The sequence below is a fragment of the Arvicola amphibius genome, chromosome 6 (assembly GCF_903992535.2).
Source record: "Arvicola amphibius chromosome 6, mArvAmp1.2, whole genome shotgun sequence".
Lineage (NCBI taxonomy): Eukaryota > Metazoa > Chordata > Mammalia > Rodentia > Cricetidae > Arvicola > Arvicola amphibius.
In genome coordinates, this window is record NC_052052.2 from 871,158 (window position 1) to 886,423 (window position 15,266).

The window sequence follows — 15,266 nt, forward strand, 5'->3', positions numbered from 1 at the left end:
TTCTGGCTTTGGTCACTAGAAGGTTTTTCTGGTGGCTGGACTTTCCATATATATAAATTATTATATATGTTTATATGTTATATGTAATTTATTGTTTCTAATTGTGTGTGTTTGTGTGTGCATGCAGGAATGTTGTGAGTGCAGGTGCCCACAGAGGTCAGAGGCATTGGATCCCCCAGCTGGCACTTACAGGCCTTCTGAAAGAGCAATATGTGCTCTTAACTGCTGAGGCATCTCTCCAGCTGCTGGATTTTCTTTTCTTCTGTAACATATACAGCTTGCTGCTTCTTTTCCTGTGCCTTTATTCCTCCTTTGCTATGTGTGGTGGTTTGAAAGAAAATGGCTCTCAAAGGGAGTGGCACTATTAGGAGGTGTGACCTTGCTGGAGGAAGTGTGTCACTGTGGGAGTGGGCTTTGAGGTCTCATATATGCTTGAGCCATATCCAGTGTCTCAGACCACTTCCTGTTTCCTTTGGATCAAGAGGTAAGTACTCTCTTCTCCTTCTCCAGCACCACGTCTGCCTGTGGGCTGCCCTGCTTCCGGCTATGGTAATAATGGACTAAATTTCTTTCTTTCTTTTTTTTTCCAAATTTCTTTTTTCTTTTTTTTTTAAAGATTTATTTATTTATGTATGTATTTATTTATTTATTATGTATACAGTGTTTTGTCTGTATATACGTCTGCAGGTCAGAAGAGGACACCAGATCTCATTACAGATGGTTGTGAGCCATCATGTAGTTGCTGGGAATCGAACTCAGAACCTCTGGAAGAGCAGCCATTGCTCTTAACCTCTGAGCCATTTCTCCAGCCCTGGACTAAACTTCTGAACTGTAAGTGAACCACCCCAATTAAATGTTTTCCTTGTTTTGTTTTTCTGGTTTTCTGAGATGGGATTTCTTTGTGCAACAGCCCTAGCTGTCCTGGAACTAGCTCTGTAGACCAGGCTGGCCTTGTAGATCTGCCTGCCTCTGCCTCTCTAGTGCTGGGATTAAAGGCATGTATTACCACTGCGTGGCTATGTTTTCCTTTATAAGAGTTGCTGTGGTCAGGTGTCTCTTCACAGCAATAGAAAAACTAACTAAAAATACTAAGACTGTATTTTACTTGGTTATTAATTTTTTTAAAAAAAAAAAGACTTATTATGTATACAGTGGCCAGAAGAGGGTACCAGATCTCATTACAGAGGGCTGTGAGCCACCATGTGGGTGCTGGGAATTGAACTTAGGACCTCTGGAAGAGCAGTCAGTGCTCTTAACCGCTGAGCCATCTCTCCAGCCACCTTGCTTATTAATTTTTTTGCCTGTTTTTTGACATGATCTTGTTTAGTAGGTGATGTGGGATGTCCTTCTGTATATGTGTTATTTTAATTGGTTGATGAATAAAGCTGTCTCAGCCAATGGCTTAGCAGAGTAAAGCCAGGTAGGAAATCCAAACAAATAAGAGAGAAAGAGTAGGTGGAGTCAAGGAGATGCCACGTCGTTGCTGAAGGAGACAGATGCTGGAACCTTACCGGTAGGCTACACCTGCGTGGTGATACATAGATACATACATAGAAATGGGTTAATTCAAGACATAAGCATTAGTTAATAAGAAGCCTGAGCTAACAGTATTGTGATTAATATAGTTTCTGTGCGATTATTTGGGTCTGGGCAGTCAGAAAACAAATGAGTGATCTCCCTCTACAATTGGTGGACTAGGCCAGTCTACACCTTGTGTCTGTCTTCCTGCCTCTGCCTCACAAGTACTGGGGTTACCATACCAAGCTTATAGTTCCTTTTTTCAAGACCTGGCTACGTTTTCTTTGATTTTTTTTTTTACACATATGGAAGTTAAATAACTTTTATTATTTTAGTGGTTATTTAAAAAATTCACATTGAGCCGGCAGTGGTGGTGCACACCTTTAATCCCAGTACTTGGGAGGCAGAGGCAGAGGCAGGTGGAATCTCTCTCAGTTCAAGGCTAGCCTGGTCTTCAGAGTGAGTTCCAGGACAGCCGGAGCTGTTACAGAGAAACCCTGTCTTGAACAAATAACCTTCCCCTCAAGAAAAATTCACATTGAATGAAAATGAGGACATGACTTGGTGTAAGAGAAGGGTTTTATTGTAGAAATAAGGAAGAATATAGCCAGAGGCATCTGGAAGGGTCCAGACTTGGTCTTTATTACGACCTTATATATGACTTTTCATTGACCACACCACGGTGTGTGTGTGTGTGTGTGTGTGTGTGTGTGTGTGTGTGTGTGTGTGTCGGGGGAGCAAGAGAAGAGGGGAATAAAGAGGGCAGAGAGGCCAAGAACGAGTCATCAGGAGCCAAGAGCAGAAGACAGAGAAAGTACATGGCTGACTGGCAGGTTTCTATAGGAAGGAGAGGGTGAGGGAAGGGAGGCAAAGCCCAGTCTCGGGGATGAGAGGTTTAGGGTGGGGGATGGAGTGAGAAGGGCAGGGAGAAGCCGCTGGTACTGAGATTTGTCCTGGGTTTCTTTGGAGCTTGACATTCAGTCTTTTTGTTGATGATAAGGAGTGTAATCTCTTCTGTAATTGCTTCTTGGCTGAAACTGGGGCATCGCTGAGTGGGGCGGGAAGACTAGAATGTTGGCCAGATTCGGAGGGGAGAGAGGAGTGCAGGCTGGGGGATATCTATCTGTTTTGCTCACTGCCCAGATTCTATAGGACTACTCGGGGCTGACCATTTTGGAGCAGTCCGGGATGCAGAGGTTCAGCTGGTCAGAAATCTCTTCAGAAGCAGCTAAGGCTGGTGCATTTGGAGCAGTTTATGGTCTACAGTTGATTGGAAATCTGCTAGACAGATATAGACTAGGGACAAAAGGTAAATTAAGGAGTTTAGGAGAAAATCTCCTTGGGTGTACACTTAAAGCATCTAAGCCTGTAGTTCTAGTCATTAAGGGGAGTGGAGGAGTGTCAAGACCAGAGGACAGGCAGTAGACAAGGTAACTTAGGCTGTTGATTGACAGGAGTACTTATCTGGAGTTCGTTTGACCTGTGACAGATGGCTCCAAATCTCAAGACTCCCTGAAGCGTACATGGATTTTTCCAGTTCACAGAAAGGGACAGAAGTTTTAGACACATTAGCATCACCATTGTTTGTAATCTGCACTGAGATCCACAATGTAGAAGCAGCAGCAGACTGGAGCCTTTGAGTCACAGCAAAAGCTTGAGGACCCGAAAGATGACTCTCGGTTCAACGCAGGAACACCCTTTCCAAAGGATGGTCAGAGATGTTCTTAGCATGACTGAGAAGTACTTTTTAGTCCGTACTTAGAAGACAACCAAGGAAATTTAAAATTTTGTACTTATGATAATAATAGTCAGGGCTTTATAGGGCTTATCAGAACTCCACTGATTAAAAACTGAACCTTTGAAGTAGCGAGAAAGAACCCTGAAACAGGCTTTATGGTTTACATCCCTTAAATCACCTTCTTAGGCCTTTGCAGCTTGCTCCATATGCTCTAAAGCACTTTCATAGACCCTCCCAACAGAAACTTTAAACCCTTTCTTTTATCCAGTCTTTACCACGAGGCACAAATGGTTGATTATTGAGAGCAACCATTGCAAAGCAAGTTCCTTTAAATAAAGGAATAGTGTGTCTTTTAGTGTGAAGTCTGCCAGCAAGGTAAACTGTGTCTGCCTTCCTCAGCTGGAGACCTGGTAGCTCTAGGAACAACTGAGGCCTGATTTTACGTATGAGATGGACTGGCCAGACAGGAGGAGCTCTTTCCCTGCGGCTGTGAAATTGGTAAAGCTACCGTTAGCCCATCGACACCATCAGAGATCTGAGAAGGATAACTTATCATCCAAATGGTCTCTGTGTCATTTAAAGCGACTGAGACTTACTCGCTACCTGGATGGTTATCCTAGGATCCCGTGGTCTTGATGTCTTTGTGTGTGGGGGCAGGGTCAGAGGTCGAAGGTCTTCAGCTCCAGGGATGGAAAGTTTGAGTGTAAATCATGAATTCACCAGGATTTCAGGGCTTCAGGGCTGTAGCCAACCAAGCTCTGTCAGAAGATGTGGAAAGCGAGTCTGTTATTCACAGTTGTGAGCAACGGTCTGCTGTGGGACATTTGTACACTGTATGAAATGTATTGCTGTGATTGGTGTAGTAAAAAGCTGGATGGGGGGGCTGGAGAGATGGCTCAGAGGTTAAGAGCACTGGCTGCTCTTCCAGAGGTCCTGAGTTCAATTCCCAGCAACCACATGGTGGCTCACAACTCTCTATCTATAGTGGGATCTGATGCCCTCTTCTGACATAAAGTCATACATGTAGATAGATCACTCACATAAAATAAAGAAATCTTAAAGTTATAAAACAATAAAATGAAACAAAAAGCTGAATGAGTTAGTTTAAGTTGTAAGAGCTAGTGGGACAAGCCCAAGCTAAAGGCCGAGCTTTCATGATAATAAGTCTCTGTGTTTTTGAGAGTTGGCTGGCAGAACAAAGACTCGTTGTAAATGGCCCCCAATGTGCGAGGCTTAAATATCCAAACACAGGGCTTGCGAAAGCTAAGGAAAGCCCTGGACAAGGAGCTGGATGTAGCTTCGTAGCCCTGCAGTCTCTCAGGCAGGCTGGTACTTGGCAGCACACAGGGATGCGGCTACTGGTTGCTGCCTACTGCCAGCACGGTGCACCGGGGCCATGTCTGGTGGCTGGCATAGAGGTTTAAGATTGTGTCCCGCTATCAGAGAACACTGCAGTTGCTCAGAAAAGACAGATTCAGGCAGGACAAAACCCTCTGAACAGGCAGAGTATGCTTTAAAATGTGCTTAGACGCTAAAGGAAAAAAAAGAAAATAGATATAGACAGTCATAGAAAAAATTAAATATTTTTAGAATAATAAAGTCTTTAAAGAGAGAATAAAGTAATATGGAGACATAAGCCACATTAAGGATGGAGAATGTTATAGCACAGGGAGTTTGGGCCTTACATGGTGCTTTGTTAACTCTGAATTTTTGTTTTGTTTTGTTTTTCGAGACAGGGTTTCTCTGTGGCTTTGGAGCCTGTCCTGGTACTCGCTCTGTAGCCCAGGCTGGCCTCGAACTCACAGAGATCTACCTGCCTTTGCTTCCCGAGTGCTGGGGTTAAAGGCGAGTGCCACCACTGCCTGGCAATTTTGAATTTTTTTGAACGCTAATGAACAGAGAAGGACATTGGCGTGTGGAAGGGCCTGCTGAACTTAACCGGCCCAGACACTTTAGGGGTATCTTGGCTTCAAAGTGGAAGTTGGACAGTGCATTGGGGGATGGGTTATGCCTCTGTTTCCACATGAAACAAAAAGCTATGGTTCTCTTCAAAATTGATAAACATCAAATCTGATTGGGAGATACCTCCTGAGGCCTGTCTGTCCAGGACCATTTGAAAAAAAAAAAAAAAAACTCAAATGTGTAAGTGGGTACAGAGCGAATGTTTCTATGGTACCCTGCTACTCCCTAAGGAGTTGGCTTTGCTGTTTTGAGTGGAAGAGACGTCAGGTTTCCCAAGAAACCCCCAACTAGCCCCCAAATGCCTGGAGGAAACTTGCCAGCCTCTGTGCCCATGTTTTTCTCTAAGCTGGGGACTCTTAGCCCCATCTGTGCAGGGTGTCTGTGATCTCTGAGCCACTTGCTCAGCCATTCTGCCAAGTGTTGGCAGTGGGATCTGAACTGGGTCCATGAGTATGGGAGAGCAGCCAGACCAAGGCAAATGCAGAACTAGCTGGTTAGTCTGGGTCTTTTGCAAGAAGTTTCACAAGTAAGTGGCCACCTTCAATGAGGCTCCCTGAAGCAGAACCTTGGTGCTCTTAATCCACTGAACCATCTTCTCAGCTCTGAACTTAAAAAATGTAATGAAATAATTACCACATTTAAAAAATTTATTTATTAGTGTGTGTGTGCGCGCGCACTCACGTGTGTGGGGACGCAAAGTTTGATCACGAGAAGGGAACAGCCCTTGCAGCCTGTCTCTGCCCCTCTGCTCCTGATCCTTACTTAGCACGCATCTTCTGGGATAGGGGATGCTTGCCTGAGGCGGCTCAGGAAAGGGCCCCTGTAGGGAAGATTGAACCTATCCTGAAATAAGGCCGGCAGGATTTCCTACCCCTAAAAGACTTTGAAATCTGTATCTTGTACCCAGGAGACCCTGGGTAGCTGAGCATAGATAAAACCTGGCTGGACCACTGTTCTGCCTGTTCTACCCAAAGCAGCCTGGAGTCACTTCAATGGTGGTTTCGTGGTTTCGGCACCCAGTGGGACCTTTGGCGGGCTAACTGGATAGGATGGGAATTTGGGGAGGGCCTGCAGGCCGAGAATGTACCCAAAGTGTGAGGGCCTCTCAGGAGCCTGAAGTGGAGCCTTCCTTCTCAGGTGCAGGGTGGAGCATCCCTTTCTGAAGGCTTTCACCGGGATCTGCTGCTGCAAGGATGTGCGGAGGTGAGGGCTGGATGGAATGCTCTTCCCTAGGATGTCTTCCTAGTCCTATGGCCTGCTGGCAGGGACGCCATTACCTGGAAGCCTTGACCATGACCTCACAAGGCTGACCTGTGCCCTCCCTGGCTCTTGTGTGCCCACCTGATCGCCTTCATCTGGCTCATCACATAACTGTTTGCTCCTGAATGCCTTCTCCACATTAGGGCCTCCTTTTTAATTATGTTCCCCAAAGGGTAGCCAAGTAGATAGTCGTTAATTCCTACCCTCCCCTGGACAGGAGGGCCACGGGGAGCTCCTGGGGAACTCCTGTACAGACTGAGTGCTTGTCTGTCCTGGAACTAGCTCTTGTAGTTCGAACTCACAGAGATCCACCTACCTCTGCCTCCTGAGAGCTGGAACTAAAGGCGTGCGCCACTACTGCCCGAAGATTAAGGAGCACAGGGGTGTCTGTTTGATGTTAGAGGAGGAGGGCAATGGGGAGGTGAAGACTGGAGAGTGAGAGCAGCTCGTGAGCCTGCTGGGAATCAACTTCACCAAGAAGAGTGAACTGGGCAGAGGCAGTAAGTCCCGGCTGGCAGGGAGTGTGGGGTGTGGGAGCAGCCTTGGGCCGTGGTCACCTGTGCAATGATCACCTGTGCACGTGAGTGGGGAGGGAGAAGCAGCTAGAGGGGAAAGGGTAGGAGTGAGCCTAGCCTAGCTCTAACTCGGTTCCTGGACCAGTAAAATTCTTTGCAGACGAAGGTTCTTTAACTGCAATGGCTCCCTGATGCCAACGGGGATTTACTATGAGGAAGCCCGCAGCCTTGACAAGGACAGCAAGGACGACACAGACCAGAACATACATGAAGAGGGCCTTAGGCCTACAGGTTGGTGGTGCAGTTCATAAAGACATCAGCAGAGGGTGGGTGAGTGTGAGACCCTGGCAGGTGTGTGCTCATGAACGGGTGTGGGACCCGCGGTAAAACGAAGGTCGAGTCAAGGAGACTGACCAGGATGGGGGTGGAACTACTGTCTGTGAAGGTGAGCAATGGACCAGCCTGGGAAACAACCTCTGGGCCAGGGAAGGCTGCTAACCTGCCCATCAACCCCCAGGTTTATAGCAGATGGCAGGAGAGTCCAGTCAGGTTGGTCCAGTAACGTAGCTGCTTGTCTGCCGGAGGTCTGCCCAGGGAATCCGCTGCCCACTGCCGCCCTCCCTGCCTACAGCTCTGCATTGATGAAATGTTCCAGCCAGACTCTACTGTTTCTCACTGTCCCGACTGGAAGGAGTTGGGCCTGAAGAAGGATACGTGGACAGTCCTGGACACACAGTTCAGATCATTTCGCTCTCATCTTGGCCTTTCCCGCTGTCCAGATCTGGGCTCTGAACACCAGCAGGAGTAGTAAGGGAGCCCCCACTAGCCCTGTCTGTCTACACTCTGGGGGCGCTAGAGCCGCTTCCACAAAGGCAGAGACCATGTTCACATAAACTTTATTTTCTCTTCAAAGGACTGATTTGCCAGTCGCTTGGGCTCTCAAGGTTCAGGCTCCTCTGGGCTGAGGGTCTGCTGGGCCCCAGATGGGTGGGAGGGGTAAGGAGGAGGGGCCAATCCAGGGCAGGCTGGCTGGCGGGGCATTGCATAGCAATGAGTCTGCAGCAATGTGCTGGATGACTGGCCTTCCCAGGGGAGGGATGGCACAGGTGGGGGTCCTTGGTTCTAAGTGCCAGGATCCAGGCTACGGTCTGATGGCTCCAGAAGAAAGAACTCCTACCCTTTCCAAAGGGGCACAGCTAGGGCTGCTGGGCACTGGGGCCTGGCTCTTGGTGCCCTGGAGTAGTCTCTAGCCCCAAGGCCTCAGGCAGAGAGTTACGTTTCCCAGAGGCCACTGCTTCCTCTCTGGCCTTTGTCATCCTCACAGCCTCATCATAGGAGGGCGGCAGCTCGGAAGCATACAAGCTGTAGGTGGGAGGGACCATGGAGTCAGGGTCCGGCTCCCCAAAGGACAGGGGCAACTGCATGCCCAGTGGGTACTGCACGGAACTGTAGGCTGCAGGAAACGAGAGTGGGTTTGTGGAAATGGCTCGGCATTCACCCCAGTGTCTACCGCCCCCATGGTGGCTAGTGGGTCCCCAGACACTCACAGGTTACAGTGCTGTGTGCGGGGCTGTCACTGTCCACAGGGATGACTGTCAGGTCACAGGGCTGCCATGCTGGTGGCATGTGTGTCTGGGTGTGCGGCTGCTTCCTCAGACAGCAGAACCGTACACAGCTGGCCGTGACCCCACACAGAAGCATCAGGAATATGGCAAGCAGGATAAGCCTGGCAAAGAAGAGTAGGGTAGGGACTGACCGCACACTTGTACCCTGGGGCCAGTCATGCCCAACCACCCAAGACAGGTGAAAAGCAAGCTCGCGGAGTCTCTCCATGCCAGAAACTTCTTTGGCTAGATCCAGGCCCGAGGAGCAGTCTGCCATGGCTGGCTGGCTCTCTAGGGCTGGACAGAGGTGTCCTTGGGTTCATTCCCAGGACACACTGTCCCCAGCCAACTGCACAATCCAAGCTTGTGCCTTCTGCCGGCTATAATCAGGTCGTGTTTCCAAGGCTGCCTGGGGCTCAAGAGCTCTTCAAACAAACAGCGTCCAGGCAGTTTGGGGCAGTAGATGGAAGGGGTCTGGCCTGCCTAGCCTAGGTCTACCTTCAGAGGAACCGTCAGACCAGAGGCTCGGCTTCTACTTACCCCACATGCCATAGGCTGCTCCAGCGGGCCTGGGGCGGGCACCTGCGGGGACAGCGGCACCTGGAGCAGGTGGGGTATCTGCTAGCTCACTCCACTGCTCCAGCCTTTCCCAGCGCGTGGGCCGGGCTCGGTATCTCCCCGCCTTCACCCTCACCTCTCCCCTCCCCTCCCCCCCCCCCCGCTTCCCTTCTCCCCCCTCCGTCCCCAGTCACTTACTGGTCCGAGGGGTCACAGTTGCCGTCCGCGGAACCCAGCGTCACCTGTGGGGGGGAAAAGGGTGAGCCTGAGCGGGGCGGGGCCCAACTCAGGGCCGCCCCACTTGCCATAAACCCAACCCACCTGCGACAGAGGCAGGAGAGGCAGCAGCAGCAAGAGGCCCTGTGTGACTGGCGGCCCGGGGGCCATGTTCCGCAGACACAGCGTAACTCAGTCCAGCGTCCGCTCAGCTAGGTGAAGCCCCGCCCCGGGCCTTGTCAGCTGAAGGTCCAGGATCACGCCCACCTTGGTGTGCTTCCCTCCTTGCTCCCGGCCCTCCTTTATTCTGTCCCTAGAGGTTACTATCCTGGAGAGCGCGCGCGCGCGCACGCACACACACACACACACACACACACACACACACACACTCGCGCGAGCACACATCACCCCGCTCAGCGTCTTCAAGGACCAACGTGAGCCCTAGGAGGGGATAGAGCAGGTCTTGCTCTGGGCATGGGACGAGTCTCTCGTATCATACTGACCCCTCACCCAGCCACCCCTATCCTCCATTTCCCCATCCCCATTCACAAACCAAGTCTCCTGATACTTGTGGGTTGCGTTGGTTTGTGGCCTCTTAGGACACGTAAAATCCACCCTCATACTCCACAATCCTCTAGGTAAAAGGGGTGGGGTCTACACCATTAATAAAGTGGGGTTTAGCTTTCCAAACCGCCATTCAAGGACACTTGCTATGCATCCTCCACGTGGATACATCTGGAGCCAGCCCTTGGCTCCGGGGCTACTGAGTCGCTGCAAACAGACCACTTTCCAGCCCTCTCCCTCAACCTGAAATGCCTGCTTCTTCTACTGCTGAAGTGGCTGCTTCTTCCCGGGGAGTTTATTGATCTTTCCTCCTCCAGGCTAGGTCCTCTGCCAGGCTGCTCTGCCCTTCAGGGTTCAGACTGCAGGGTGGTCAGGACAGGAGGTGCACCTGCCCTCCCTTCTGCACCTGCCCTCCCTTCTGCACCTGCCCTCCCTTCTGCACCTGCCCTCCCTTCTGCCTCTGTCTCTTTGCTATTCTTACAGTCAGGTTTTCTCCCTCACTGGCGAGTCCTTCAGGTTCTGACTACAGCTGACCTGTGTTCTGCCAGAGACCGGTGAACTTCTCTCCTGTTTATTTCCCTCCTTTGCTCTGCCGCCTTAGCTGTGCTTGGTGCTGGGGTGGGGGTGGGGGCAGCACCAGAATAGGAAGAAGGTGCAGCCGGAGGCCCAGATCAGAGCCTGGGGTCCAGAGAAGAGAGGACCTAGGTAGGCTAGTGTGGCCTGCCTGGGGTAGTGCTTTCTCCCCAGAGCATGTCCTCACGAATCTCAGACTGGTCTAGTGGAGCTGCTTTTTTTGCCACCCATCTGACCTGGAAACAGGTCATGGGTCAGCTCCAGTCATGGCAGCGGAGGCCTGGGGCCCTGTACCTCTAAGGTCACTGAAATCCTGTGAAACTCTGCTTTAAGGTCAATGTTGCTGACGCCCTTAGGGGCGATGTCAGGCGTCAAGGTATCAAGGGTGCTAAGGACAGAACACAGCACCCAGATCCATCACCCCATGGCCCTGCCAGGCCAAGGAAGGCTGAGGAGGCTCTCCTGGTAGCTTGTCCCCATTGGGTGTAGTCACACTGCACGGATAGGAGGGCGGGCTGGATGGAAAGCATCCGACAAGCTGTGCTCCACAGGGCAAGAACTGGCGCAGTGCTGGAGCAGGAGTATAGCTGGGTGGGCTAGGGCCCGGAAGGCAAAATCTGTTCTCTTCAGACAAGTGTAAACCCAAACTCACAAGCTGGGCCCCCTTTGTGTCTGCCCATCCCTTGGGTGGGATCATCGAGGTTCCTGGGACTTGGGAGGAGCTGGGAGACTTAAGGGACTTTCTCTGGACTTTGACACCTCTTGTCCTCCACTTCTCCTCCCTGTACCTTTCCAGGTCTGGACCAGGCTCAACCCTGATCTGGAGGGATCTTCAAGTGACTGAGTCAGGGTGAACTCCCTCTAGCTATCTGGCAAGACTGCCTCCTCTGGAAGGTTCTCACTAGGCAGAACACTCTTTTATGGGTTGGGGTCTGTGAGCAGGGAGAGTGGGTCAGGCTTCCTCCAGGCTCTCCTCCCACCCTGCTTTGTGCCTAGCTGGCCCCCCACCCCCACCCCCACCACTGCACACTTACTGTTGGTTCTTAGAGTTTATTGACAGGCCTGCACTATCTCCGGGGATCTCTAAAGCCTGAGGGGGTGCTGGTGGGTTTGGGATCTGGGGGTGGGGGATCTGGGTGCTGTGTTCTGTCCTTAGCGCCCTTGATACCTAGGAAAAGACTGTGTGAGGATGAATTAGTATTTCTTGGCTTGTTGTTCTCAGGGCAGCAGGAAGTAGCCATGTCTGTGGGGCTGGGGAGCTCTGTCTCTGGGACTGTTCATTTGAACCTGCCCAGCAGGAAATGCCCAGGTCCCAGGCCTAGGGGAATGGGTTGACCTGGCCCACAAGGCTGGGAAGGAATTCAAGGGTGGCTGGGAAGGAATTCAAGGGTGGGTGGGAGGGTCCAAGAGGCTCTGCGGGTTCCTGTGACCTCAGATCCCAGCCACCACCTGGGCTACAAAGATGACTTTGTAGGTTTCCTTTCCGTCTCCCCGGAGCTGCAGCAGGGTTGACACCATGAGTGGATGGTCCGGCTGGAAGGAGAGACACTCCTCAGTAGGCTTTCTAGACATAATCTGTTCATTCCCAGTGCCCTGCCTACTTCACCAACCCTCTCTGCCCAGCCTGGGTCCCAGCACCTACATCAAAGTCAGCAGGTGGTACCCAGGAGATGCTGATGGTCTTGGTCTGGCCGCGCTCCACAGAAGCCCTGGACGGCTCGATGGAGAAGCCCTTGTGCTGCAGCCATGAGACACCATCCAGGCTGAACTCCACAGTCTGCGAGGCATGGAGACCACTGGAAGTTAGAGGGTCAGGGATGAGAGGGATGAGGGTGCCCAACTTTACCTTCCCCTAGGCTCTGACCAGGGCTGCCACCCCACACCTGCTGCAAACATCCTGCACAGACCAGGGAGGCCAAGGAGGCCAGGGAGGCCAGGGAGGCTTCTGGGGCTTAACGCAAGCTAGGGTTGTAATCACCTTCCTTGGTGATGGCTGCGTAGTCCGGATACAGCCCACTTGCAGCTCTCGGGTGGCAGGTGGGATTGGTGTGTCTGTGTCAAACTGGACATAGTTCAAGGTCACCAGAATGGGCTTTATCTCCTCGGCTTCTGGAGAGGGAGATCTATCTGAGAAGTGGTTAAGAGGGAAGATGTGGCCAGGGAGTGAGGGAGCTGACCAGGGTCAGGCAGTGAGGGGAGCTGTCAGGGTCAGGCAGTGAGGGGAGCTGTCAGGGTCAGGCAGCACACAGAACTGGGGAGTGAGGCTGGAACCTCTCAGAGCAATCTGCTCGGTAGAGATCATCCTGCCTGGCTCTGGGGCTTATGGGCTGCAAATCTGCTCTTCCAATGGGCCTCAGTATGCATGCCTACTGGGCTTGGGGTGCTGGAGGGCCCGCTCACTGCTCCCCGAGGTTATCCCTGCCTCCCCTTTCCCTGAGCCAGAAACCACATTGTGGGGGCTTACCCTCTCTGTGTTCTGCGTCCAAGGCAGGGATCACTGTCAGGGACTCCACAGGCACATCCAGTGGGTCTCCTCCCTCCACAAACATCATGTGCTCGCGGGCAGCACCCTTCAGGAGGATCTGATGGGAGACTTTCTGGGGACAAGAAGCATAGCAGACTGCCCTGCCGCTTGAGGATTGGGAACGGAGGCGAGTTGAGGGGTGGGACCTGGTGAGCCAGGGAGGCTGATCCCTGCCTGACATCCTCCAACACGGGGTGCCAGATAATAAACACCTCCCATGGGGCAGATGAGGGACACACAGGAGTCCCTCCCAGAGTGGGATGGGATCTGTGGGGGCCCTGCTATGAGCTCCACCTTTTCAAAGAGCACCACTTGGAGCAGGTCAGAGAAGTAGAGGCTCTCATGGTCTGGACTGAAGGTTACGGTGAATTCTTGAGCCTTCCCAGGGTACATGAGTCCCTCAACTGGAGCTACACTGAATACGCTCTGCCCGTTGTGGTTCTGTGTGCCTGTGGGTGAACAGGGTTATGATTAGCCCTGCCGGGACTGTTCCACTGAGCTCACACCCCTCTGCATTCCTTTTGTCTTGCCCAACTCCACGCCACATAGTACCCTCATTTCCCAGCGCATATCTCCTCATGGTTCTGTGATTCCTGACAGTGTGTTAGTTAACTTACCAACAATCTCAGTCCTCTGCTTATGGGAGCTAAGGAACTTGGGTAGTTGCTGCCGGGTCTCATCCCTTTTTCTGGAGAGGCTCTCCAGCTGCATCCAGAACTTAATAAGAAGTGAGGATTCATTCTGTAGCTGCAAGAGCAAGATTTCACACAGCTAAAGAACCCTAAGCTGCCTACACCAGCGTCCCTAACTAACAAACCCTAAGCTGCCCTACGCCAGCGTCCCTAACGAGATCGCCTGCTGCTGGATCACATCAGGTGGGCCCAGGTGACTTTATGCTCCAAGCCCTTTCTGGTGGCATCGCCAACAGTAACCACAGTGACAGTGTTTGGGATTCGCCTTTTCTGAGGCTGGCTGGCGGCCTGCTTCCCTGCCCAACTTTGTGGCCAACTCTGTGCCTGTCAGCTGATCTTCAGAGCTCCTCTTAGCTGAACTATATCCTCATCTAGTCTCTTTGGAGAGCACCCTGTCTGGCACTCCACTTCAGGACCCCACTAGTGCAGGCAGGCAAGTAGGTTGCTTGAGTCCAAACCCAGGGGAGCCCTCAGGGTGAGACAAGACCATGCTCATGGGGAGATGAGGGCGCCCAGCTCTCAGCATGGGTCTCCACAGAGGTCTATCCACGGGGGTGGGGACACCTAGGCAGAATTCCAAAGACGTAGATGAGAAGCAAAGCAGAAGGCTTGCTGCAGAAAGACAGGAGATATCCTTTGGGCCAAGGGAGGGTGCTCCCAGCTTTCCCACAAGTAAAGGCTCAGGTCCCTGCTAGGAAGACATCAGAAATGACAGCCTCTTGGGAACAGAGAATCTTCAGGAGATGCAATCTATGCCTTCAGGTGTTTCCCAACCAGCTGGGTACTTTCAAATGTAGAGGTCACTGGCTCCAAGAAATCCTTTTTCAGAGGACTGGGACAAGGAAGGGCTTAATTCACCTTAAAAGTTGTTGATACAGATTCTCTGGCAAGCACGTAGCCCATGTTGAGGACATTGCCCTCAATGGAGCATGTGATCACGGATGCCACACCTGTGCCCGTCAGCGTGAGGCTGAGGGTGCCTCTCTTGGTAATGATGTCCAGGGTTTCTTGAACCTAAGGAGATCATGTGCTTTAGCAAAGAGCAGACATAGGAACTCTGCCGTGAGTAGCTGGCTGAGAGCATTGTGTCCCTGAGATGGCTTGGGGATCTTTGCCTCCACAGACTTGTTGACAAGAGCTGGCTCAGAAAGTCAGGCTGCTTTCAGGCCTGAGAACACAGTGGTATCTGCCTGTGGCTGCACCACGGTCTTGCAGTGTGGGGGTCTCGGGGCAGCAGTACTGCCTGTGGCCGCATCACGGTCCTGCAGTGTGGGGGTCTGGGGCAGCAGTACTGCCTGTGGCTGCACCACGGTCCTGCAGTGTGGGGGTCTGGGGCAGCAGTACTGCCTGGGGGCTGCACTCACCAGCGTGCTCTCATGGGGAGAGAAGGACAGTGCCAGAGTTTGTGACTCGCCAGAACACAGCTTCCTGGAGGGGTTTATCAGAACGAAGGGGCCACTGGGGCTCAGCACTGAGAACTCCAACTAAGGACTGAGTATCAAGGATGAATATAATATTTTGCAGGCTCTGCCACACACAACC

At 51.9% G+C, this 15,266-nt stretch overlaps 2 protein-coding genes and 1 long non-coding RNA gene across 6 annotated transcripts in view; 1 reads left to right on the forward strand and 2 right to left on the reverse strand.

Annotated features, from left to right (window-relative positions):
- Positions 1-773: 773 nt before the first annotated feature.
- LOC119816919 lies at positions 774-7,882 on the forward strand. 3 transcript variants are annotated; one of them, XR_005285847.1, is made up of 4 exons: positions 774-831; positions 6,356-6,421; positions 7,154-7,284; positions 7,511-7,882. It is a non-coding gene; the product is annotated as an uncharacterized LOC119816919 (long non-coding RNA). The 3 variants fall into 3 exon arrangements; XR_005285846.1 differs by having other exon boundaries at positions 782-831; positions 6,356-6,978; XR_005285845.1 differs by lacking the exon at positions 774-831 and having other exon boundaries at positions 6,313-6,978.
- Tmem52 (transmembrane protein 52) lies at positions 7,873-9,598 on the reverse strand. 2 transcript variants are annotated; one of them, XM_038333993.1, is made up of 5 exons: positions 9,477-9,598; positions 9,354-9,397; positions 9,138-9,179; positions 8,541-8,719; positions 7,873-8,446 (listed from the first exon to the last, which is right to left on the reverse strand). In XM_038333993.1, exons 1-5 carry the CDS (start codon positions 9,540-9,542, stop codon positions 8,190-8,192), a joined length of 588 nt encoding a protein of 195 aa, XP_038189921.1. In that variant the 5' UTR covers positions 9,543-9,598; the 3' UTR covers positions 7,873-8,189. The 2 variants fall into 2 exon arrangements, with proteins under 2 accessions (XP_038189921.1, XP_038189920.1); XM_038333992.1 differs by having other exon boundaries at positions 9,138-9,197.
- A 2,341-nt stretch (positions 9,599-11,939) lies between these two features.
- Cfap74 (cilia and flagella associated protein 74) overlaps positions 11,940-15,266 on the reverse strand; it is a 50,641-nt gene continuing 47,314 nt past the window's right edge. The window contains 8 exon segments of the mRNA XM_038334344.1: positions 11,940-12,041; positions 12,151-12,285; positions 12,487-12,617; positions 12,973-13,105; positions 13,327-13,481; positions 13,650-13,779; positions 14,583-14,738; positions 15,089-15,208. Of these exon segments, the coding sequence (XP_038190272.1) occupies positions 11,940-12,041; positions 12,151-12,285; positions 12,487-12,617; positions 12,973-13,105; positions 13,327-13,481; positions 13,650-13,779; positions 14,583-14,738; positions 15,089-15,208 (1,062 nt within the window).

What these genes read in the sequence shown, in the direction of transcription:
- Tmem52 (XM_038333992.1), bottom strand. Translation starts at nt 9,542, where the DNA reads ATGGCCCCCGGGCCGCCAGTCACACAGGGCCTCTTGCTGCTGCTGCCT. An exon ending in AACTGTGACCCCTCGGACCA is followed by an intron (nt 9,198 to 9,353) that starts GTAAGTGACTGG and finishes CACCTGCTCCAG; the next exon opens with GTGCCGCTGTCCCCGCAGGT. An exon ending in CGCACACAGCACTGTAACCT is followed by an intron (nt 8,447 to 8,540) that starts GTGAGTGTCTGG and finishes CGTTTCCTGCAG; the next exon opens with CCTACAGTTCCGTGCAGTAC.